This window comes from Artemia franciscana, chromosome 20 (assembly GCF_032884065.1).
Source record: "Artemia franciscana chromosome 20, ASM3288406v1, whole genome shotgun sequence".
Classification (NCBI taxonomy): Eukaryota; Metazoa; Arthropoda; class Branchiopoda; order Anostraca; family Artemiidae; genus Artemia; species Artemia franciscana.
In genome coordinates this window covers 29,358,379-29,384,685 of record NC_088882.1, presented here as the reverse complement: position 1 = coordinate 29,384,685, position 26,307 = coordinate 29,358,379, and the positions used below count along the sequence as shown (strand labels likewise).

Genomic DNA, 26,307 nt, shown 5'->3' with positions numbered 1-26,307 from the left:
TGGAGTAAAAAAAGTTTGTTATGTTTCAGAGTTTAAAGTGAGTTATTTCATTATTTTCAGATAAAAGTATTCTAAATTTAAAACTCTTTTCTCACTTCTAAATTTAGTTTATTCTAAACTCAAAACTCTTTTCATCGTTCTTTAATAAAAGTATTCTAAATTCAAAGCTCTTTTTTTACGGTTTTGGTAACCATTGGTAAGAGTTACTCCTTTTTTACAGCCCAATACTACTAACCGCTGGATTCTTGCTATTTTAATTAGCTTTCGACTCAAGTCTTTTTCAATAATTAAATTAGAAATCGTGTATTTGCTCAACTGTCAAACTAAAGCAAGTGGCAAGTAGATTTAAAATACTTCTCTATTGAGTGATTTTTAACAGTCATATTCAGGTATTTGCCAATTATTTGTTAATTTAAACAATAACTATTTTTATCTGGCTCATATATTAAGATGGCGAAACTGATAGTTGTAAAGTAGTATATTGAATAAATTAGCACATGTTAGTTACAATGTAATTAACGCTAATTGACAGGAAGAAGGTAAAAAATTAATTACGACTGGATCCGTATACGTAGTCATAATCGTTATAGTCTCCAGTTGTTTACAAGACAAAACACTTATTGACAATGGCATTTTAGCTGACTCCTGACATCAGAGTTACCATCCACCAGGCTTGTCAGCTTTTCAAAAATTACATTAAGAAGAATAATTATAGGAAAATATATTATATACATTATTGCTAGATTTATATTACAATTTTTGTACAAAAATCTTCTAAATTTAAAACAATGTACGAACAAAGTAATAACTTAAAGATATATTTTAAAAAGTCTATGAAATACCCTTATTATTCATAAAATGTTTATCACATTATAATATGTAACAATCCAGCCTCAAAAGGATTTTAAACATGTAATAGACATTTAAAAATAAAAATTGAAGAGTCTCAACATGCACACAGCCGCTACCTGACCATCTCAATTACTATACAGAAACCGGTTCTCTTTGTATTACTCATTCTTTTTAAGTATAATCCTCTGTACCAGATATTTTGAAGAAACTGAATTAAAAGCATAAAATTAATATTACCCTTCTTCGTCGTCTTTAGTTTGATTTTCCAGTCATTTTTTCTAAATATATTCTCCTCTACAAGGGAAGGAAAAACTCTATTAAACTAGAAATGAATCAAAAAAAAATGTTGAACATTGTTGCCCCAGCCATTATTTAAGTAAATTTGGCTCTTTGACTCTTTGCCACAATTCTACTTTTTAAAACAATTAAAAGCTTTAGCGTAAAGAGCGAGGCGTTAAGGAGGGGACAACCCATTTTATATACGGAGTAATTTCTGTTCGTTTTAAGTTTTAATGTCGCTCCTTACTTTCAGTTAAAAAACTAGTTTTTTTTTATTTAATTCTTATTAAACGGCCATTCGGTTTCAGGAGTCACTCTTAAAAAATTTGTATAAAAAGTCAAAACTTACGATTAATTAAAATATACGTGTGCTAAAATATACGTATACTATATACTAAGCTATATACGTGCACTTTATACTAAACTATACTAAAGCATACGTAACATCTTCTGTCCATTTTAAGTTTTGATGTTGCTCCTTAATTTCAGTAAAAAAACCTTTTTTTTTAAATTTAATTTCTAATCATTCTCAAATAATACCAGGAAATCCGGATCTGTCTTCTCCATGAAGAATTCCTTCCCCCATGGAAAAATTACACCGTGGAAAGAACTTTTCACGTAAAAATACCTGCCCCAGTGAAATTCTTCCAAGACAATTCCATTCTAGCTGAAAATTCCACCCAGAAACTTTCTTGCGGACGATCTTAGGTGAGAGATGTTTCTTGCGCACTTTCATTTGAAAAAGACTAATTTCTAATAATTTTTAAAGTCATGCCGGTAATCCTCTCCGTGAAAAGTTTCCCAACAAAAAGCCAGCAAAAGAGTATTTTCCTGTATTTTTTTTTTTTGGGGGGGGGGGTAAAAAAGATATTTTTAAAAACAAATCAAGAATGTAAATTTATATCTACTCCCTTATGATCTATGGGTATATTTCTGGTCTACGCTGTTATTCGAAAAGTAAAGAATAGGATTAAACCCCAAAATGAGCAGCATTTATTCATAGAAGAGGTAAATTGCCCTTCCTTATCCATACCTCCACCTCAAGGTCAAAGATACTTACAGTGTGCTCATTAGATCAGAAATTGAAATTTCTAGTCCATTTTTTAAGTTCAAAGGGATTGGAGACCAACCAGCTGCGTGGGGTTAATATTTTCCGGGGGGGGGGGGGTTGTTTCCATGTTTTTTTTTCTGGGGAAGTGTATTTTCCGTAGGGAGTTATTTTTCGCGGGATGTTTCTTCCAGGGGGGGGGGGGGTAAACGTTGGCCACCAGTAAAGGACAAGGAAAGATAAAAAAAAACCGCTAATATCTTTAGATACGTCAAACGATGCATGGTCAATGCCGATAAAAAGGAGAAAAGAACAGAAACATCAAACAATACGGAAAAAGGGAATTGCAACTAATCAGGTGAAGAAGAGACAGGGAAAATCAGAACTGCTCGTCTATAAAACTAAAAGTAATTAAAATCTAACCTGCATTAAGCTGGACTTTTATTACCAGGATGGGGTTGGAGTAGCTTAAATACATTTGGTTTTCTTTTTTTGTGCGGGAGAAAGAGGGGGTCAGTTATTCTTGGAATTCGATTTTATTCTTTTGTTGTACAAATATAAATGAATAGATAAATCTCAAAATGAGTTCAGCTAACATTGAATAGGCAAATCAAGCTTAAAACAAACAAAAATATTTTACTATCGTAGAATAAATGAAACCCAAAACGAACAGCAACTAAATTAACAATCATAGCCAACAAATGTACAACATATACTAACATAAATGAATAAATAAACCTTAAAACGAGTAAAGTTTTAATTAAACATGCGAATCAAGATTGAAACGAACAAAAATCAATTCAAAGAAGAGTACGGGTACTGCTTCCTTCTCTAACTGTAAAAGTCTAAAACCTACTGCAACATTGGTGCTTTAGTGAAGATGGCGCTTTATTACAAACATTTTCTTACGTACTTATTACAAGATTGAAAATAAAAAATAAAATAAAAGTAAAATCAAATTTTGAACTGAATTGCTTTTCAGCAATTGACATCGTTATATATCAAATATTTAGCTTAACCTTATTTCTTCCCAAGATGGTTCACGACAAATTTAGTTTCACTAAAGAATTTAGCTACTGTCTCCTTTCCTAACTTTAAAAATCTAAAGCCTATCGCGTCCTTTGCGCTTTACTGAAAGCGAATTATATTACAAATATTCTCTTTTCCAGTTATTACAGCATTGAAATGAATATACATATTACATTATTCAAATTTTACTTATTCAATTTCATTTATTATAAAAAGAATTTTACTATTCAATTTTATTTGTTCAATTAGAATTAAACCTTTTGCCTCCTTATAGTATATTAAACGCTAAATGCATATTAAAGGCGTTCAATACATTGTGGCAGTGAAATGTTTCTCCTTGTACTATAAAAATATAACATACAGATGCCCACTGGTACAGAAATTTTAGCCCACTGCACCACAGCGCGTGTGGGCAGTTTTAGCGGATAACAAGCTGAACGTAATCGATAAAATCAGGTTCCAATCCAGGTTTTTAATATGTTGAAAAAATATGTTCTGACTATAACTGAATTATGCAAAATCTTCATGGCATACAAATTTTCTAAAAGATAGTGGAAGTTCAGTCTTTTCACTTTTTTGTAGAGGTTCGTGTGTTATTAAATCTCAACTTGCAAAACTGGAAAATAATGATACGCGAAGGCTAGGTTTAGAGGTTTGATTATTATTATTGATATTTTTTTTCAAAACTCGTTAATTTTGATTTTTGATTTCCAAAGCCAGGAGGTATTCTTATTTACATTTGGATATCCTGTGCAATTGGTTGCAGACAAAAAAAAAAACAACCGATTTTTGTGTTTTGTCTAACTTCTTGCCTAAAATTAAAGTGTCAAAGCGAGTTTACTAAAAACTTTAAATAGAATAATAGTTGGTAAATACTTTGAAATTTGTCCATTTGTATATTTGGTATGGACATAATCAGCTTTTTTGGTGGAAGGGCGCTTAGAAAGTGGTAAAGAATCTCACTGAAAGAGATATTGCGAGGAAAATTCTGAGTCTTTAGAAAATTCTTTTGCCACATACTTACCGGTAGGTTTAAGGAATGAATAAATAAGATTGTGCGCTATCCAAATTTTGCACCCTGATTCTTTTCAATTCTAGGCTGTTACAGAATATAATTACTGCTCCCCTAAACTTTGATTTACCAGTCACATTAATTACCTTTCTTTCCCTGTGTTGTTGAATCTGCGGTTTTCGGCTTATGGGTAATGTCTGAAATTTCCAGTGGTTTGATAAGGCTGACATAGGTTGTGTGTATGGAAAACCTACATCGTTTACCGGAGAATCAAATGCCGTATCACCTATGAAGAGCGAAATAAATTAGATCGTGAAACTAAGCTAAACTCTTCTATACTTATATTATTCTGATAACTTATTGTTCTATTGTTCTATATGGATATGTTATTATTGTTCTAGATGGATATGTTAGCAAAATAAATACTTTTGGAGGTTTTTGAGGGTCTAGAAACAGGTTTGAGCAGTAATATCAAGAAGATTAAGTTAAAAATGCAGGTGAATAAGTGGTGTTGAGTAAAGAGAAGATCGATCAAATGAACAGATTCACCTACCTAGATAGTTTAATACTAGATACTTATAATTAGTATGATACTAGACACTATAATTAGTATGATACTAGATATTATTAATTAGTAATACTGTTTGTGGATGTAGATGTAGTGAAAACATCCAAAAATAGAAAATTAAAGACCCTTGGCGGTTTTTCACACTTGGAAAATGTTTTAAAGAATAGGAGGAAAAGTTTGCAAACTATGATCAGAATATTGGAGGCTACAAGGCTGATAGTTGCCTAGTTTGTTCCCTAGTATATGCCCTTTGGAAGATAGAAGAGTATTTATTAGATGTTTTCCTGAGGATTTGTCTTGCAATTTTCTGAGGTACCCATCTGACTTACCGTATTTCAAATAGATAACTGTGCAAATAATGTGGTTCTATTGCGGTTTCTAGGGCTTTAATGAAAGGAGGGTAGACGTATAGGAAATGAGAACGAGGAATTTCACATTATCAAACATCGTCCTTTTCGTTAAATCATCTAGGGTAAAAGTAAAGCAGGGATTTAAAGCAAATAAAGTAAAGCAGGGATTTGAAGAAAAGCAAAGCAGGGATTTAAAGCAAATTGAAACTGCTTGGGAAGGTGTAAAAAGGGAAGCTATGAATACGTTGGAATGGAGGAGGAATGTGCACAGTTATTCTGTCCTCAGGCAACTTCGTGCTGTAAAGAGTTATAAATGGTAGAAATACCGGTAGTACTAGAATTATGTTATTCAAGAGAATAATTAGTCAGATTGGCTGTGATACTTGAAAGTACGACATATGCCACTTTTGTAACTTTTTGTGAGAGCCAAAAGACAGAAAAAAATTTGTCGGCTGTAGTTGCTCTGAAGGATGAGACCAATGGAAATAAATAAATATATTCTAGACGAACTTTTTATCCTATTTTCAGTGGTATATATTATATTCAACCATTCCGAGCGAATTCAAAATTATTCCATTTTATGCCGTATGTCTCCTTTTTCCTTGACAAAAAAGGACACAAATGCCATGTCCCAATAAGCGCTTCATAGGATAATCTTCTTCTGTCATTATGAATAACAACAAAACCTGATAAAAAGAGACATATGTCGCTTAGAGGCTTATGTCTCTTTTTATCTTCGTTCTAGTACAAGATTGGACAATTATGACAGCACTGTTCAATTCCTCTTGCTTAGTTTTCAACATACATAAAACACAAAACATTCTAGGCCTAGTACCACTAAAGCTTTTTACAAAGAAATTTGAGTGAAAATGATTATTCTCTCACGGGAAATCATAATTTTTGGCCTGATATAATTCAGCAATAATCACCAAAAAAAATGTATTTAGAAAAGCAAATCACTATAGAAAACGATCGAAATTGTCATGACTATGGGAAAATCAACTTGGCAGAAGCAAAAATAAACTCATCAAACATTGCGTGCTAACGAACTACAACTAAGGAGTGAAATAATAGACCAAAATCCTGAAATAAAAGGCTTGACAGAAGTATTTCCAAAAAATTGATGGAACTTATTATGATAATTAGAAAAAGGTTTGAAAAGATTTGCCCAATTTAAAGTCATCCACCAAGAGAAGCAACGGGTTTGAAAAAACGCATAATCTTTGAAAATGAAGAAAAACCCTCCTAAGTGCAAGGATCTTTATGATGAACACACAGTCTAATTCAATTCGTCAAAGGAGCCTAATGCAGGTTTTTTTACAAAGCTTAAAATACTATCCAGAAGATGATAGAAACAACCCTTCTATACAGAAGAGGGGAAAGGGCTTATGATTGTAAATACTGATTTATTCGGTCATTTTCATTTTCTTTCTCATACCTTCTGTTTCTCTAGGAGCGAGTGTTTGCTACCTCAGATTTAACTGACAATGGGCCAAACAGCTTGTCATGAGAAAGCAGTAAGAGATTAAGACTCAAGACGACCAAAAATTACAATTAAAGAAAAAATTAAATCCAAATAGAACAGAAATCATCAGCAGAAAGATTTCACATATGCATCCCAACCTACTACCTATTGATATTATGTATCAGTTGCCATGATACCTAAATTATTTTTTGTCAGTAGAAAGGACACTAGTTGGAACGTTCCAGCCAGGATTTTGACACGGTTATTAACTAAGATCCTTGTGAAATTAAATGAAAAAACAAGTTTTTTAACTGAAAGTAAGGAGCGACACTAAAACTTAAAACGAACAGAAATTAATCCGTATACGAAAGGGGCTGTTCCCTCCTCAACGCCCCACTCTTTACACTAAAGATTGACTCTTTCTCTCAACTCTAATTTTTAAAACAGAAAAAATAATTTTAGCGTAAAGAGCGGGGCGTTGACGAGGGAACAGCCCCTTTCATATACGGATTAGTTTCTGTTCGTTTTAAGTTTTAATGTCGCTCCTTACTTTCAGTTAAAAAAATTTGTTTTTTCTAATTTCTGGACGTTCTTGGATTAATACATATTTTGATTTTGGCTCTCCGCACATGAATAATTAAAACAAAATTTGCATATTAATTTTTTTTTGGCTAAATGTTTTGATTAAATGGTCATAGTTGTTAATATGTTGTTTTGGTTAAATGTTCATAGTTTTGATCAGACGATTTTGAGAAAAAAGGAGTGGGGGAGGAAGCCCAGTTGCCCTCAAATTTTTTTGTTACTTAAAAAGGCAACTAGAACTTTAAATTTTTTACGAACGTTTTTATGAGTAAAAATATACGCAACTTACAAATTAGCTTACGTAACGAACTTCTGTATTCGTATATTTTTATTACGTATATGAAGGGGTTCACCCCCTCGTCAATACCTCCATCTTTACACTAAAGCTTAAATTTTGCCCCAATTTCTTAAGAATGACCCCTGAATCACAAAAACCGTAGAATAAATAGTTAAAATTCCTAAAAACACTTTAGCGTAAAGAGGGAGGTATTAGGAGGAGGTGAACTCTGTATGCGTAATAATTTCTGTTCGTTTCAAGTTCTAATGCTGCTCCTTACCTTCAGTTGAAAAAACTTTTTCCTATCTATTTTTTCATTGTTTTTTTTTTAAATAATGCTAGAAAATCATTCGCTTCCTTCATGGAAATTCTCTTCCCCGTGAAAAATTCCTCGTTGGAAAAATGCCCCCACGTATCCCCCTCCCCTCAACCCTTCCTCCCCCAGCAAAAAAAACCCTGAAAACGTCTGTACATTTCCCAATAACCATTACTTTATGTAAACACCGGTCAAAGAAGGAAATAGCTTGCAGCCCCTCCCACGAGGACTGCGGGGGAATAAGTCGTCCCCAAAGACATAGTTATTAAGTTCTTCGACTATGTTCAATAAAATGGCTATCTCAGAATTTTGATTCGGCAGCCTTGGGAAAGAATGAGCGTGGGAGGGGGCCTAGGTGACCTCCAATTTTTTGGTCACTTAAAAAGGGCACTAGAACTTTTAATTTCCGTTAGAATGAGCCCATTTGCAGCATTCTATGACTATTGGGTCGATACGATCACCCCTGAGAAAAAAAAACAACAACAAACAAACAAGCAAACACGCATTTGCCAGATAGGGACTTGGAACTTCTATAGTAGGGTTTTCTGATACGCTGAATGTGATAGTGTGGTTTCGTTAATATTGCATGACTTTTAGGGGTTGTTTCCCCCTATTTTCCTAAATAAAGCAAATTTTCTCAGGCTCGTAGCTTTTGATGAATAAGACTAAACTTGGCGAAACTTATACAATCAAAATCAGTATTAAAATATGATTCTTTTAATGCAACTATTGGTATCAAAATTCCGTTTTTTAGAGTTTAGGTTACTATTGAGTCGGGTCACTCCTTACTACAGTTTGTTACTACGAGCTGCTTGACTTAGTGTAACCGTACTATTTGCTGCGTAATATTACACCAAAAAGATTAATTGTAGAGATAACAGGGCACCTGCAGATATTATTTCTAGCTTGTTTTATACTCCATCTAAGATTGAAGACAAATTTTACACTAGAAGCTAATAACTCTCATTATTTAGTTCACACCCTAATACCGTCATATTCACAAAGTCTTAGCGATAAAAACCAATCGCACTTCCTTCTGGGTATAAATTCGTAGCAGTTCTCTCTACAAAGGCCAAGAGAACTATATATTTAATATATATAGAAAATAAAACAAACATTTAATATGAAAAATTAAATAACCATTTAAATAAGAATTTATTCCCCATCCCCCTGTGGACGTCCATTTATTGAAATTCTGAAAAACTTTAAACTGCTTCTTTTTTTATGAAGTAATGAATGAACTCAGATGAGCGTAAGGTGTTACTGATTGCCGGCGGAGAAGCAACTATCAAACTGAAGGGACTATTCATTAACAACCGAAAATCGAACTGTAATTTTTTACATTGCATTTTGAAATATCTCTTTCTTGTTTATAAAATTTAATCACATCAAACAGTTAGTGGTAACGAACTGTAGTAAGGAGCGACCCGGCTCAATAGTAAACGAAACTCTAAAAAACAGAATTTTGATACAGAAAGATACATCAAAAGAATTGGATTTTTATGCTGATTTTAAATATATAAGTTTCATCAAATTTAGTCTTTGTCATCAAAAGTTACGAGCCTGAGAAAATTTGCCTTATTTTGGAAAATAGGGGGAAACACCCCCTAAAAGTCATAATCTAGTCATAGTCAGAATCTTACCAAAAATTTCACCATCGGATTCAGCGTATCAGAGAACGCTACTGTAAAAGTTTCAAGCTCTTATCTACAAAAATGTGGAACTTCGTATTTTTTGCCAGAACACCGATCTCGGGTGCGTGTTTATTTGTTTTTTGTTTTTTCCCCCAGGGGTCATCGTATCGACCACATGGTCCTAGAATGTCGCAAGAGGGCTCATTCTAACGGAAGTGAAAATTCTAGTGCCCTTTTTAAGTGACCGAAAAATTCGAGGGCACCTAGGCCCCCTCCCACGCTCATTTTTTCCCAAAGTCAACGCATCAAAATTTTGAGTTAGCCATTTTGTTCAACATAGTTGAAAACCATAATAACTATGTCTTTGGTATGACTTACTCCCCACAGTCCCTGGGGGGAGGGGCTGCAAGTTACAAACTTTGACCAGTGTTTACATACAATAATGGTTATTCGGAAGTGTACAGACGTTTTTCAGGGGGAATATTTTGTTTTGTGGAAGGGGGGGGGGCTACGTAGGAGGATAGTTTTATTATTTCATCATGAATACAAATCTAATGTCAATATTGATGTGGAAAGTTATCTGTTAACATTGTTAAAGTAAAAGTGAAGTTTTTTTATTTCGAAAGATTTGATTTGGAAAGAGCTGTTTTGCTCAGCTTGAGAGTGTGTTATTTAGACAGCTTAGAATAGTGTATTACTTAGAATATATTTATTATTAATAGACCTACCTAGTCCCTTAGACTTATTTTGAGTATTTGAAAAACTTCTACTGCCGTTGCTGGGGTCAAATGATGACGAAGAATCAAAAGAAACGTATGTATTTTGAATGGGTGTGCCGGTAAGAAGGTCTTGGGACATAAATTTGTTATTTTGTAGGCTTCGTCTCTCAGCTTTACTGCTTTCAAAGGCGATTGGTGGAGTTATCATTCCTGAAACAGCGCCAATGTTTATACTAGACGAGCCAGAGATGCCAAGCACCGACCTGCAAGGAAAAAGATACATTTAATAAGATATAAACTTATCCGTAGTATTTTTTCCTTGTCCTAACACTCAGTGTTAGGACAAAACAAGTTTACTCTTAAACAGTTTAAAAGTCAATCTGCTATCAGGTAGATTAATTTTATCCCTTCCAGTAAAAGCTTTTAAACGCTTGTATTTTAATTAATCTATCTAGTTAAAACAAATTGTTCAGATACCTTATTTTCAATGAGCTGCCCGGATCTTCCCGCACTTGATTTTGCCAAAATTGTAAAAAAAAGTGGCTTTTTTAATCTGAGGATCCATAAATAATTAACATAATATTTTTTACAAATCGTATAAGAAACTTCTTCTGCAAATAGGGTGTTGAAGCATATATGTGATTTTATTGTGTCAATTACTAACAGATCGTACTGTTAAAGGCATTCTATAACTAATTTTGATTTTCAAAAAGTGAAGGCGCTAAATAGACCCTTTTTCTCTAAGCATTACTATGCAAAATTTATGCTTCAATTTAAAAATTCAAGTTTCAGTAAAACTCTCCACGTAATTAGGGTAATCCTGGGTAATCCTAAGAAAAATGAAGAAAACAACAACAGGTTTTCTCAAATGAATGTAACTTTAAAACTTCATTCATTCAAATGAATGGACTTTAAAACTTTTAATATAAACAAGGGTCTCTTCTGTCTAAACATTCGTTATGCTAAAGTTTGACTTTTTTTTCCCAGTAATTTAAGTTCTACGACATTTAACGTATCCCAATAAATGTGGATCTGATTACTATTGAGACAGCATTGGCTGTTTAACCGTTTAAAGAACAATTGAGTGCCATAGAGTATTATGAATTTTAAAACTGCGAGGATTTGAAAGTCTAACTTAATTGTTATACCTCAATAGTTCTAACCTTGGTTGCACCGATTCTGCAACTGCAATTACTCAATAAAATAGAACAGCAGGGATTTTCACTGCTGTGGGATTTCTTTTTATTTTTAACAGGAGAATCTGAGTTTTGTATTTAATTTTGTTTTAGCCTTTACCTCAGATTATAAGACAAAATCCTAGATAAGAAAAAAAAAGTAGAAAAACACAACAAATAATAAAACAAATCAAAGAAACGATAAAAAACAAACAGAAAGAAACAAAAAACACACACAGATGCGACATTCCTTATTTCTCAAATTGTGGCTTGGAGCTTTTTTGGGTATAAAATGGTATTATTACGGTATCTAAGGTATTTATGGTATAATTGTAAGGTGGGTAAACTTTATATTAACAGATTTAATATGTTTTTGTTAGTAGCTATAAACATCAGAGTCTATCTGCATGAATTTTATTTTTCAGGGTTTTCAGGTATATTAATAGGATTCAACTTTTGATTACACCTCAAAACTACAAATTTGTTGAAGCTTAATGATTTTATTAACAATTTATTTAACGATTTTATTTATTGCTAAATTAATTAATAAAAATATTCTTAATAGCTGTGGTAGGATTCATTTCTGGTTACACTAATAAGAATACAAATTAAAAACAAAGTATGATAATAAGATTAACAGCCTATGCCTTATAGTAAAGATGCATGAGACTTACCCTTCCCATGTTGGATTTGCACCGGAGAATCTTTTATTTTCTTCATATCGATCACACGTCGAAACTAAAATAATACAAATTGTGTAATATTTATTGTACTGTACCAAATCATATTTCTAATTATTTATATGTTACACAGAGAGACATAAAACTTTTCGATGTAATAACTTTTTTCGGTAATTGGTTTTACCCTGGCTTAATTTGAGTCCACTTCACTTCTCCAAAGGAAGATTTTACTATTTAACCCTTGTAGCTGATAATAAAAAAAGGAAATATTTTTTTAAAAATGTTTGGCTTCTTAGATATGGACCAGTCATGTTTTATCGTGGACCCCTTTATTGCAGACACATTTTTATTTATTTATCATAAGTATTACCCGTTTTTCGGTGGCCTTTAAATTAATTTACTAACTATTGGTCTTAATTTTATTGAAAAAATTCTAAATTAAATAATCCTCCATGTCTGTGATTTTGTGGTTACCGATTCAAAGGGTGAAGATTTATTTTCGTATTGGTCGAGGATTTTGGCTTATGAAATTATTTTATCATTAATGTATCATTGCGTATTGTTGATAACGCTTTTTCTTCAGTTTTTATCTTCAGTTCTTTGGATTTTTTCGACGTACAAGCTCTCTTTCAAAAAACAAGCCTTAAATGGCTATCAGGTGTTGTACTGAAAGTCCCCATCTTTGAAAACAAAACTGGAAAAATTGATGAATATCAAAGAAATGTAGAAGAAATAACAAAGAATATCGTATAAAAATCACTCCCATTTAGTATTTTTCAATCACAGAATTTGTTTTCTATCGATTGAACTATTTAAACAAAAATCAAACAAAGACTGTTCGTTTCTATTGTTTCTATAAATCGAAAGGACTCGGGAGAAATGTTTTAGCAGAAATACATAGATGACTGCGTTACAAAAGATTTCAGTTCCATGTTCAGTGATAAAAAAAAGTGTTAAATGGCTACTTTGACTGTTATTTGTTTTTAACAACCAACCTCAGCGTAGCAGTTTTTTAAAGTCAACGTACCCGGTGTGTCAGATCAGCTACAGACCGTTATAGGCTTACCAGCTACGTTTAAAAATAGCCAATATTTCTGAAGTAATTTCTTAAGGACTGGAAGATCTTCAACGAAAGAAAATAAATGAAAAATAACCACAATTAAAAAATTCAAATAAAACATTATTCGTAATGTAGAAAACAGGTTCCCACAACTTTAAAAGTTACTGGTTATTTCTTTGTTACTTCTTTTTGTATCAGAAATTAAAACTTTTGATAACCACAAAATCACTCCTTAGTTCCCTCCTTAGGGGGGAACAATAATTTTCACAGACCCTATCCATCACATAACCTCTTTTTCAATTAGATATATCAGGTTTTTGACACATGTCTCAAATAGCAACCGTGTAGTTTGAAAAAATGCAGGCCTTTCAGAACTGCAATTAACGTTTTGAAATTGATGAAAAAAAGTAAAGGGAAATAATACAGCAATGGACTTTACACTCCCTACTGGTGGTGTTGAACTTCATTTCTTGGGCTTTCAGCCAGGAAGTGCGATGGAGGGCCGGGGGCCAACCATCCTGTGCTTTCGCACACCCTTCCTGTTTACCTTCCCTAGATTTCTCCCGATACCCATTAAGAGCTAGGTTGACTTTGGCTTCAGCTTCCAGAGTCACGCCACTAATCCTTGTCCCAAACTAAATAATTGGGTACACTAATATTCAAACCCTCGCCCTCTCGGACAAGGGATCCGAAGTCCAGAACGCCAATCCACTCGGCTAGGACAGCTTTCTGATTGTCTTTGATTGAATTAAAAAAAAACAAAAACTGAGGGCTTGCAAAGAAGGAAAATTAGAAGTACCAAAATTCCAAAAGAACCACATACAGCTTTTTATTAAAAGAGCAGAAAAGAAGGTCATTCTAGTCCATTTTAAAAACCTGTAGAGGTCCTTTTGTCAGTTTTCTTACTTAACCACTAACGAAAATGAAAAAATATTCTACAATGTCAGTAAGAGGAAAGAGTATTAGTATGCTCCTGCAAGACCGCAAAAGTATGTTTAATTGTTTATTTGAAAGTTCTCAGCCCTTTCAACATGTTTTGTAAATTCTTCTTTGTAAGGTCAATGTAAAGTGTCTTGTGGTATAAAAATGGTTCTTTTCGGTACAGCAAAAAGCACCATTTTTGAGTTGAAAAGCTTGAAAGTCAAAAAAGCACCATTATAGTTTGTATGGGCAGATACCTGAAATTGCTATGCTTAAGAAACAAAGGCAATAAATTCTGCAATGAACTCCGTCTTTATCATTAAATTTTCTACTCGCAAACAGAACCACAAGGCAAATTCAACAGCGAGATGTTCTACAGGATGATGCAGTCCACCTTATCTCGCTGTAAATGCGATTTAAGGGAATTTATGGTAAGGTAATAAATCCAAAGCAATTATTTATTTCCGTTTTGCAAATATGTTGTTATAACGCTAAAAATCAATCCACATAGTGCCAAAAAGCAAAGTTTTGGCACCATTTCTAGAGTAGAAAAGAAGGAGAGCATAGAAATGGAGCTATTTTTATATCCATGGTTGACAATCCTTAGCCGACCGTTTATAACTCCCTATTTATCTTTTCAAGTCCCCTTATTAATTGAAGACACAAAGGACATTCAGAAAAATGGCAAATTAAATGTCGACCTCGTTAATAAATTCTACTTATGCTAGAGTTCAAAGGTAAATATTTAGAATTAAAAAAAAGTTGTGTTTTAACAACTTGGGTTCCCATTCGCCTACCCCATAAAAGCATGCATAAATTAGTGACTGATAATGTGTAAAACTTAAAAAAATGAAATAAAATTAGTACCTTTTCGGAAATCCGACCTAGCTAGAGCTTTTTCCAGTACTATAGTTGAAAAGTATAATTTACAGATTTCACGTCCAGCGAAAGGCTATTGAGAATTTTGTAAATAAGTGCTTTATTTTCTGCAAGCTACTTGAAATTTTTTCTGCTCCAAATCCTATTTTTTGTGTTGTATTTGTATTTTAATAAAGCCATAGTTTTGTAAAATCCTACAAATAGAGGAAAGTTTGATGATGCTTTTATTTAAATAGGCTTGCAAAAACTGGAAAGCAATAAATAAGTTCGTCTCGAATTTCTTCTTTACTTCTACCAGTAAATTGTTTTTATTTTTTATTTTTTATTTTTGCCTCAAAGACCTAGGGAGAATAGTGACAAATAAGTACGTTATATATTGCTTTCCTTCACCTTCAACCAAAAGGTGAGATATCTTCCAGACACATACAGCAGTCATGACCAAGATCAGAAAAAAAAAGGCATGAGCCGGCTCCAATTATTAGTGGTAATTTCCCTACAATATGGTAATTTTCCCATAGAAACAGAGAGAATAGTAGCAAAAAAAGAGCGTTACAGTATTGCTTTCCTCCACCTTCAACTAACTGGCGAGAGTTCTTCCAGACACATACAACAGTCATGACGAAGATCATTAAAAACAGGTCAAAGCGAGCTCCAATTATTAGTGGTAATTTCACTACAATATGGTATTTTTCTCATAGAAACAGATAGAATAGTAACAAAAGAAAACGCCACAGTATTGCTTTCCTACACCTCCAGCCCAAGGACAAGATTGCTTCTGGACACATACAATAGTCATTACGAAGATCAGTAAAAACAGGCCAGATTTGGTTTCACTTTTTTGCGGTGATTTCCCTACAATGTGGTAATTTTCCCATAGAAAAAGAGCGAATAGCAGCAGAAAAAGATACGTTACAGTATTGCTTGCCTCCACCTTCAACCAACGGGCGAGAATGCCTATTTAATTTCCCCTTAGAAACAGAGAGAATATTAATAAAACAAACGCTTATGTATTGCTTTCCTCCACCTTTAACCAACGGGAGAGAGCGCTTCCAAATACATACAACAGTCATGATGAAGATCAGTAAAAACAGGCCAGAGCCGGCTCCAGTTATTATTGGTAAATTCCCCATAATGTGGTAATTTTCCCACAGACACAGTGAGAATAGTAAAAAAAAGTTACAGTATTGCTTTCCTCCACCTTCAACCAACGGGCGAGAGTGCTTCCAGACATATACAACAGTCATGACGAAGATCAATAAAACAGGCCAGAGTTGGCTTCAATTATTAGTGGTAATGTCCCTACAATGTGGAAATTTTTTCATAGAAACAGAGAGAATAGTAACAAGAAAAAAGTTACAGTATTGCTTTCCTCCACCTTCAGTCAACGGGCGAGAGTGCTTCCAGACACACACAACAGTCATGATGAAGATCAGTAAAAACAGGCCAGAGCCGGCTCCAATTATTAGTGGTAATTTTCCTTCGTTAACATCAACGAGGTCATCATTTTTATCAATTTGAATTGGTGATTCTTCTGCCTGTAATATATCCAATAAATAAATCAAAATGTTTTATTGATCAAGTAAAGAAACTCTGTCCTTCTATTCAATTATTAAACGTGTAACCTATGGTAAAAAGTAATTTTCAAAGCACCTAGGACATCACACAATTCTGGGAAACTAATGCTGCCATAAAATGTTTTTGGAATATCAAGAAAAGAGGCATAAGTTTCCTGTGTGATTCTTTAACTGGCCTTTCAAGCTAAAATCTTAAATTCCAATAAGCCAGAAAAGATCTGTTTACTACAGTATTTCAAGAAAAAAAAATATCCTAAATCTAGTTGGTTCTTTTTTTATGACGTAAAATAGTATGTATATCATTTGATGTATGGTACATTTGCCAGAAAGAGAAAAACTCCTACGCAGACAATGATCATAATTTACATATTCCTACCATCTAAAATCATTTAGTTGCATCTATATATATTGTGGGTAAGCATTTTGTTCATGTAGATAAGATATTTTTGCTCAATCACATAAGATGTTGCAATATTTTTTTAGTTCCTCTTCGGACATTACTTAGAGGCTTCCTGTTTTTTCTGCTTCCCCTCCAAATCTTGCTTTGATGTTTCATTTTACTAACCTAATACTATCTAAAATTACAAGTCTATAAAGTCGTCTTTATTATTTTTACGTGTGCTTACATCACCATCTATATTCCGTGGTCTTAAGGTGCAGCAGTTTTTGAGAGCAGTTGAGGTGGACTAACAGTGTTCTGCATGTGCCTCAGGCACCAGGTAAAAGCGCTGAGGGAGGCTGATTCAAGTGCCGCACTAACCCAAAATGTTTTTCTTACGGAACTGAACAGATTATTACGGTATATTTAGGGATGCTTCAGAGATTATGCAAGATATTTCTTCATAACTTGTTCACAAAGAAGACTTCAGATATTTTATAATAACTGTAGGACTCTAAAACTAGCGTTTCGCTAAGAAAATAAAAATACCCCTTCCCTCATCCAGTAAATGATAATGAAATAAATTAGATGTTCGATTAGGACAGAAAAGACAACAGAAAAAAAAACAGCAACAAATTTACAAAGCTCTTAGTAAGTCTTCACTGTCCATGATATCAATTAAAAAACAATTTTTTTTATTTCAACAGAAAGTAAGGGGTGACATTAAAACTTAAAACGAACAGAAATTATTCTGTATATGAAAGGGGTTTTCCCATACCCAACACCCACTCTTTACGCTAAAGTTTGACTCTTCCTCACAGCTCTATTTTTCAAAACAATAAAAAACTTTAGTATAAAGAGCTGGGCGTTGAGGAGGGGATAACTCCTTTCAAATTCGGGATAATTTCTGTTTGTTTTGAGTTTTAATGTCGCTCCTTACTTTCCGTTTAAAAAAACCTGTTTTTATTTAATTTAAATTTTTTTAAATATGTATGTTTTGATTTTGGCTCACCGCACATGAATAATTAAAAAAATTTTTGTATATTATTTTTTTGGCTAAATGTTTTTCAGACAGTTTTAATGGAACGACTTGATAAAAAGGGGTGGGGGAGGAAGCCTAGTTGCCCTCTTATTTTTAGCTACTTTAAAAGGCAACTAGAACTTTTTATTTTTTTACGAACGTTTTTATTAGTAATAAATACACGTAAGTTACGAATTAACTTACGTAACGAACTTCTATTTTTTCTATTACGGATATGAGGGGGTTCACCCCTTCGGCAATACCTCGTTCTTTACACTAAAGCTTAAATTTTGTCCCTATTCTTTAAGAATGACCCCTTAATCACAAAGCGTAATACTTTAGTGTAACGAGCAAGGTATTGAGGAGGAGACGAACCCCTTATATACGTAATAATCTCTGTTCATTTTAAAGTTTAATGCTACTGCTTACTTCCAGTTGAAAAAAACTTTTATTCTTTATTTTCTTTTTTTTTTTAAATAATGGTAGAAAATCCTGTGAACCCTTCATGGAACTAATAATCCCTAATGATAAATTCATCCATGGGAAGATACTCCCACGTAACCCATACCCCCGAACCCCCCCCCCCAATGCAAAAAAGTCCCCCTGAAATCGTCTCCAAACTTCCCAATTACCATTAAAATATGTAAACAATGGTCAAAGTTTGTAACTTGCAGCCCCTCCCCTGGGGACATTGGGGGATAAAATCATCCCCAAAGACATAGTTATTAGGTTTTCTCAACTATGTTGAACAAAATGGCTATCTCAAAATTCTGATCCGGTGACTTTGGGAAAAAATTTGGCTTGGGCAAAGGGTGATGTGCCCTTTATTTTTTTGGTCCCTTTAAAAGGGCACTAGAACTTATATTTTTTTTAGAATGAGCATTATCACGACATTCCAGGACCAATGGGTCAATTCAATCCCCCTGGGGGAAAAACAAATAAACACACATCAGTGATCTGTCTTCTGGCAAAAAATTCTTCTATACACCAAATCTGATGGTGTAATTTTCGTTAAGATTCTATGACTTTTAGAGGGTGTTACTCCCTGTTTTCTAAAATAAGGCAAATTTTCTAATGCTCGTAACTTTTTATGGGTATGACTAAACTTGATGAAACTTATATATTTAAAATCAGCATTTAAATGTCATGATTTTGATGTGACTATTGGTATCAAAATTCCGTTTTTTAGTGTTTCGGTTACTGTTTAGCCGGGTCACTCCTTACTACAGTTCGTTACCACGAACTGTTTGACGACTGTAAAAGTAATTTTGGTAAGTTAAAAGCATTTGGTGTTCTTGAAGCATTGCAAGGCCAGTACATGGAAATAATGGAACCCCTTAGAAACTTGGTGAGTGCATTATTTTTAGCCCTTAGTCCTGCAAAAGGATATGCAGCCCCTTCAAAAAACAAGAAAACATAGATGTCAATCAATTCCCTTTTCAACACCTTTTTCTTCTTGTTCCACTTTCTATGGCTTTTTTAAATTTTATTGTGAGCAAACGAAAGAAAGTAAATAGCTAAAAAGGGAAAATCTATGGACTCTCTCAGTTAGCTATGGCTAAGTTTTGCAAAGATGTTACATTTTCTTAGTAAAAATAAGCAGCCTAGGATCTGGCTTTTGGCAAATATATACTCAAGTAAAGTGAACAGAGAAATAGTTTTATCTTGTTAGAACTACGAATACAACATATTTACTTTTTGTTGCATTTATTTTCTAAGCAGTGTCACATATCAACCGCTATTTATTTCTCATTTGGGATCTTGGTTCAAGACCACAATGTTGTCTCAAGTATAGCTGCACCTTTGATCAATAGCTTATGCCGTGTGATTTATGGAACACAGATTAATTACAAATTAAAGAAATATACCATTTGATTCATAACAGCATATTTATGGGATCAAACAGATAATCTGGACGAAATTGGTATCCCAAATTTTATCAGACAACTTGGGGGGGAGAGGTTCAGGAGGGAGGTGGGCTACCTGTCCAGTAATCTTTTTGTTAGCTTAAAAAGGACACTAGAGCAGTTAATTTCCGTTTGAATAAGCCGCATGCCGATTTTCTAAGACCATTGGCTCGACACTATTCCCACTATATACGTAATTACGTATTTACGTAATTACGTAATTGACATCCCCTTTTTTCAGAGACTATGATAGGTCATATCATCGTTAAAAACATATTTATTGGGCTTTTGAACTACTTTTATTAAATTTTTATAACCTTAAACAGTTAAGTTGTGACAAAGAGTCAAACTTTAGCGTAAAGAGTGAGGTGTTGTTCCTTTTAATTTTTAATGTCGCTCCTTACAGTTGCACAAATTGTTTTTTTATTTAATACAATAGAAAAATAAAAGTGAAAAGTTCAGTTTTTCCACTGTAATATTTATTGTTGGAGTCAAAGAGACTTTAAATTAAGATAGTGGCCTTACTTGTGGAATATACGGGTAATCTGAAAGGCTCATTCCATGGTTCTTTCTGTCGTAAAAGTATTAAAAAAAACTTTTTTGCATTCGTTTTTGAAAACTAAATCCTATATTCTTGATGAGGAGCAATATAGCTTCTCCTAATCATTCAAATGCAGAGGTTGTTCAAAGGTAAACAAAAAGTACTACAAAGGAAAATCTATTTTATTTCTTCCTCTTAGTGAGTTCTGAATTTCTGCTTCCTAATTTCGTGCGGAACTTCTTACATGCTTGAAAAAAAAAATTCTCAAGAAATTCTCACAAATTCTCACTTTTTCTCTTCTAAGAAAAAGGGGGATACAGCACGAGTATTTCTTATTCAAAGAATTAAGGTTTACTCTTTTTTGTCCTCTTCTACTTGTGAAAGATGATTCAAGTCAAATTTAATCAGGACTGCAAACAAACAGGAAAGTTAATCAAAAGAGCTTTCTCAACAAGTTTGTATTCAAACATAATTCAAAAGCAAGAATTGAGAGTTACAATAGTAGTTTTTCTTGTGACTGGACACATTATTTTACTTAATATCTTCTGAAAACCTTTTGTTGAAGGAAGTTGCGAAATTGTTAACAATTTAATCGATTTTTTTACTGCAAACATACAGGAAGGTTAATCAAGAGAGTTTTCTCAACTGGTTTGTATTTAAACATAATTGAAAAGCAAGAACTGAGAGTGACAAAGAGAGTTTTTCTGGTGACTGGACACATTATTTTGCTTAATATCTTCTGAAAACTGTTTCTTGAAGGAAGATAGGAGCTTGTTCGCAATTTCATTGATTTTACCCTTTGTGTCGTATATTATTTTTTAACCTTTTTTTTAAAGGAAAGTTGATCAAAAATAATTTCTCAGCAACTTTGTATTAGACAATAAATAAGAAGCAAGAATTAAAAGTAACCAAGAGAGTTTTCTGGTGAATGGACACATTATTTTACTTGATATCTTTTCTGAAAACCTTTTTTTGAAGGAATATGGGAACTTGTTAAAAGTTTAATAGATTTTAGCCTTTACATCTTGTCTAATAGTTTTTTGTTTTTTTAAAAGGAAAGATAATCAAAAGAGTTTTCTCAACAATTCGTATTTAAACGGAATTCAAAAGCAGGAACTATGAATAACCAAGGGGGTTTTTCTAATGACTGAACACATTGTTTGTGTTAATATCTTCTGAAAACCGTTTGTTAAGAATAAGTCACGATTTAATTGATTTTCATCCTTTGTGTGCTGCCTGTCGTTTTTCAAACAGTTCGTGGTAACAAACTGTAGCAAGGAACGAACCGGCTCAATTGTAACCGAAACTCTATAACGGAATTTTGATACCACTAGTTGCATCAAAAGAATTGCATTTTATGCTGATTTTAAATATGTAAGTTTCATCAAGTTTTGTCATACCCATCAAAAGTTACAAGGCTGGGAAAATTTGCCTTATTTTAGAAAATAGGGGGAATCACCCCCTAAAAGTCATAGAATCTTAACAAAAATCACATCATCAAATTCAGCATATTAGAGAACCATACTGCAGAAGTTCCAAGCTCCTATCTACAATAATGTGGAATTTAGATATTTTGCCAGATCACGGATGCATGTTAAATTTTTTTTCCAGGGATGATCGTATTGACTCAGTGATCCTAGAATGTCGTGAGAGGGCTTATTTTAATGCAAATTAAAAGTTCTAGTGCCCTTTTTAAGTTACCAAAATATTGGAGGGCACCTGGGCCCCCTTCCACGCGCATTCCCCCCTCCAAAGTCATCCGATCATAATTTTGAGATAGCCATTCTGTCTAGTTTAGTCAAAACCTTATAATTATGATTTTGGGGACAAACTTAATCCCCCATAGTCTCCAGGGGAGGGGCTGCAAGTTACAAATTGAAGGGGCCGCAGGATTCTCTAGCATTATTTTGAAAAAACAATGAGAAAATAAATGTTTTTTTTTCAACTGGAAGTAATGAGCAGCATTAAAACTTAAAACGAACACAAAATATAACGCATATAAGGGGACTTATCTCCTCCAAAATACCCCTCTTTTTACGCTAAAGTATTTTTAGTAATTTCAACTATTTATTCTACGGCCTTTGTGATTCAGGGGTCATTCTTGAATATTTGGGATAAAATTCAAGCTTTAATGTAAAAAGCGAGGTATTGACGAGGGGACAAACCCCCTCATATACTTAATAAAAATACACAAATATAGAAGTTTGTTACGTAAGTTAATTCATAAGGTACGTATGTTTATTACTCACAAAAATGTTCGTAGACAAATAAACAGATCTAGTTGCATTTTTAAGTCACCAAAATTTGGAGGGCAACTAGGCCTACTCCCCACCCCTTTTAATTATCAAAATCGTCTGATGAAAACAAGAGAAAGCCATTTAGCAAAAAAAAATTAATATGCAAATTTTGTTTTTGATTATTAAGATGCGGCGAGCCAAAATCAAAACATGTATTAATGCAAAAACGTTCAAAATTAAATAAAAAGCAATTTTTCTTACCTGCAAGTAAGGAGCGACATTAAAACTTAAAACGAACAGAAATTATTCCATATATGAAATGGGTTGTCCCCTCCTCAACACCTCGCTCTCTACGATAAAGCTTTTATTGTTTGAAAAAGTAGGGCTGTAACAAAGAGTCAAACTTTAGCGTAAAGAGCGAGGCTTTGAGGAGGGGAAAACCCCCTTTAAACACAGAATAAATAAATAAAACAAGTTTTTTTGGACGAAATCAGAACTTAAAACCAACAGAAGTTATTCCGTATATTAAAGGGATTCTCCCCTTCGCAACGCCTCGCTCTTTACACTAAAGATTGACCCTTTGTCACAACTCTACTTTTTAAATAATGAGAAAACTTTAGCATAAAGAGCGAGGCGTTGAGAAGGGGACAACCCCTTTCATGCGCGGAATAAATGAAAAAAAACAAGTTTTTTCAACTGTCACAAACTAGAATCAATATAAATCAGCCATTGAAACGACATTGTCTTGACCCATTCTCAATCAAATTTTACATGTACTCAGATTTAACTTTCACTAATTTGAGCCAATCAGATTTCTTATTGAAATTTCTGGATGGCCGAGTAACTCTTATAAAAAATTCTGATTGGCTCAAATTAACACTAGTTAAAACTTAGAATTTGTAAAATTTCATTGTAAATTTGTCTTTATCTGGAAGGAGGGAAATATAGATCAATATCTTGAAACTGCCAAGCGTGAAAAGTTTGACTCTTTCTCATAACTCTACTTTCTAGAACAATAAAAAACTTTAGCGAAGCGTCGAGGAGGGGAGAACCCCTTTCATATCCGTAATTATTTCTGTACGATTTAAGTTTTTGCGTCGCTCCTTACTTTCAGTTGAAAAAACTTGTTTTTTTTATTTAATTTCTGAAGGTTTTTGAATTAACGCATGTTTTCATTTTGGCTCACCGTACATGAATAATTAAAACAAAATTTACAGATTATTTTTTTTTGGCTAAATGGCTTTTTCACAGTCTTGATCGGGCAATTAAACTACATCAGCAACACCTAAATATATTCATGTATATGATTGATTTGTTGCAAAACCACGTGAATCAGCTTAAGCTCAAACTAGACGACGTAGAATAGGAAGGAGTGTTGATTCCCTGTTGATTAATGGTGTAAATAGTGACGAAGACCACACTGCCTTTCCATATCAAACTTAAACAACTTGGAATCCACAGGGAATTTTTTTAAGACAGTGGAATTCAGTTCAGTGGATATTTCGGCCCTATGCCCAAGGGCTGTCTTCAGTACAACACCAGAAAAAGAATATATATATATATATATATATATATATATATATATATATATATATATATATATATATATATATATATATATATATATATATATATATATATATATATATATATATATATATATATATATATATATATATATGTGTGTGTGTGTGTGTATTTATATATAAGAACTTCCATCAACATGTGAAGATTCAAACTAAAAATGTTTCTAATAAACTTTTTAAAACAGCCTTAGTATCCTTACTTCAACGAAGTTCAACCAGGACAGATTAATAAAATGATGTGAGACGATAAATTCATTCAAACCAAACAGAACAACGATTTAATACAAGTTTTAAAAGCTTGTATTTATCTAATATCTAATAACTCCTAATAATATCTAATAGTTCTAATAACTCCTTTGACTCTGCTCTAATCTGGCATTGTATTTAATAATCCCTCCCAAACAATTCTTTTTGAAAAATCTTCTCTCATTAGTAATGATTTGGGGATAAATATGTGGTTGGGGGATCAATCAAAATTAGTCTCAAAATAAATAATAATATTTATTTAAATAGGGACTTGGAAGAGTATTCACTAAATTCTGTTCACTAATAGAAGAGTGCAAGTCTTACAAAATAAAGCTACTAGAACAATCGGTAGGTATATCCAGGATTTACATGACACCAGTGCTTGTTTTAGGTCCCAGTGCTTGAAGTTTCTTAATATAAGTCATATAAGAGAATACCAAGCTGCAGTAATTGTGTTTCAGTGCATGAATTGTGCTTCTAAGAGGTTTTACCAGATTAATAGTGACCTGCATAATTATGGAATTAGGCAAACTGATAATATAATTGTTGATTTGCTTTGTGGTGAGAGGTCTTTATTTTAAATTAAACACAAAGGCCCATCTGTATGGAATGAACAACCATCGAGTATTAGGGCGGCGGAACATGTACCTCAGTTTAAAAACAATTTAAAAGATTATTTTCGAAGGAAAATGTTGAATATTATTAGGGCTGGCTGGTTGGGTAAGGGTGGAATATGAGCTGAAGAGATAAGGGTGGGATGGAAAGGGTGGGTAGATGCTAAGGTGGAGTTGGGAGGGCAGGGTTGGGATAGGCGGAGTTAAGTATTGAAGAGTGATGGAAAATGGATTTGTTATTATTACTTTTATTTTATATATTTTTTTTATCTTTTATAAGTTTTGATTCATTTATTTCTCTATTTTTCATATATATATATATATATATATATATATATATATATATATATATATATATATATATATATATATATATATATATATATATATATATATATATATATATATATATATATATATATGTTTATTCTATATATATATATATATATATATATATATATATATATATATTTTTATTATTTATATTATTATATATATATATATATATATATATATATATATTATTTATATATATATATATATATATATATATATATATATATATATATATATATATATATATATATATATATATATATATATATATATATATATATATATATATATATATATATATATATATATATATATATATATATATATATATATATATATATATATATATATATATATATATATATATATAGGGGTAGTTTGTTTATTCTCTGTTTATTTATTATATAGCTTTAATAAAATAATTGAGGTTTTATTGAATAATTAAGTTAATAGGTAAGTAGTTACGTTCTCGCAACCGCAAACCCTCGTAGGTTTTCTCCAGCGAGAAAGTGTTATTTAATTTATCTATTTGCTGGTGAATATGGAAAAATAAGCTTATGAACTTAAAGAATTTTGCGACAAGGACTTAATGTATCCAGAAACGGCGAAGGGGAATTGCTACTAAAGCATTTCATTATTTTAAAGCAATCTAGCGGAATAACTTTCATCATCGAAGGATGTGTTAACAGTCTGTATAACAAACTTAGCAGTGACACCAGTGACATCAAAGCAAATACATGACTTCATTATATATTAAATAATTTTTTTTAAATGAAAGTAAGGAGCGACAATAACGCTTAAAACGAACAGATATTACTCCATATATGAAAGGGAATTTTCCTCCTCAACGCCTCGCTCTTTACGCTAAAGTTTGACTCTTTCTCTTAACTCTACTTCTTAAAACAGTAAAAACTTTAGCTTAAAGAGCGGGGCGTTGAGGAAGAAAAGCCCCTTTCATATACGGAGTAATTTCTGTTCGTCTTAAGTTTTAATGTCGCTCTTTACTTTCATTAAAAAAAC

At 32.7% G+C, this 26,307-nt stretch overlaps 1 protein-coding gene across 7 annotated transcripts in view; it reads right to left on the bottom strand.

The window, feature by feature from the left end:
- Positions 1-26,307, bottom strand: part of LOC136040091 (uncharacterized) — a 113,611-nt gene that overhangs the window by 15,020 nt on the left and 72,284 nt on the right. For 6 of the 7 annotated variants that reach the window (XM_065724174.1, XM_065724172.1, XM_065724175.1 and 3 more), the window contains 4 exons: positions 16,204-16,381; positions 11,981-12,044; positions 10,141-10,394; positions 4,367-4,506 (listed from right to left, as the gene is read on the bottom strand). In XM_065724174.1, coding sequence (XP_065580246.1) covers positions 4,367-4,506; positions 10,141-10,394; positions 11,981-12,044; positions 16,204-16,381 — 636 coding nt within the window. The remainder of the gene's footprint in view (positions 1-4,366; positions 4,507-10,140; positions 10,395-11,980; positions 12,045-16,203; positions 16,382-26,307) is intronic. The other variant, XM_065724171.1, reaches the window with a different exon arrangement.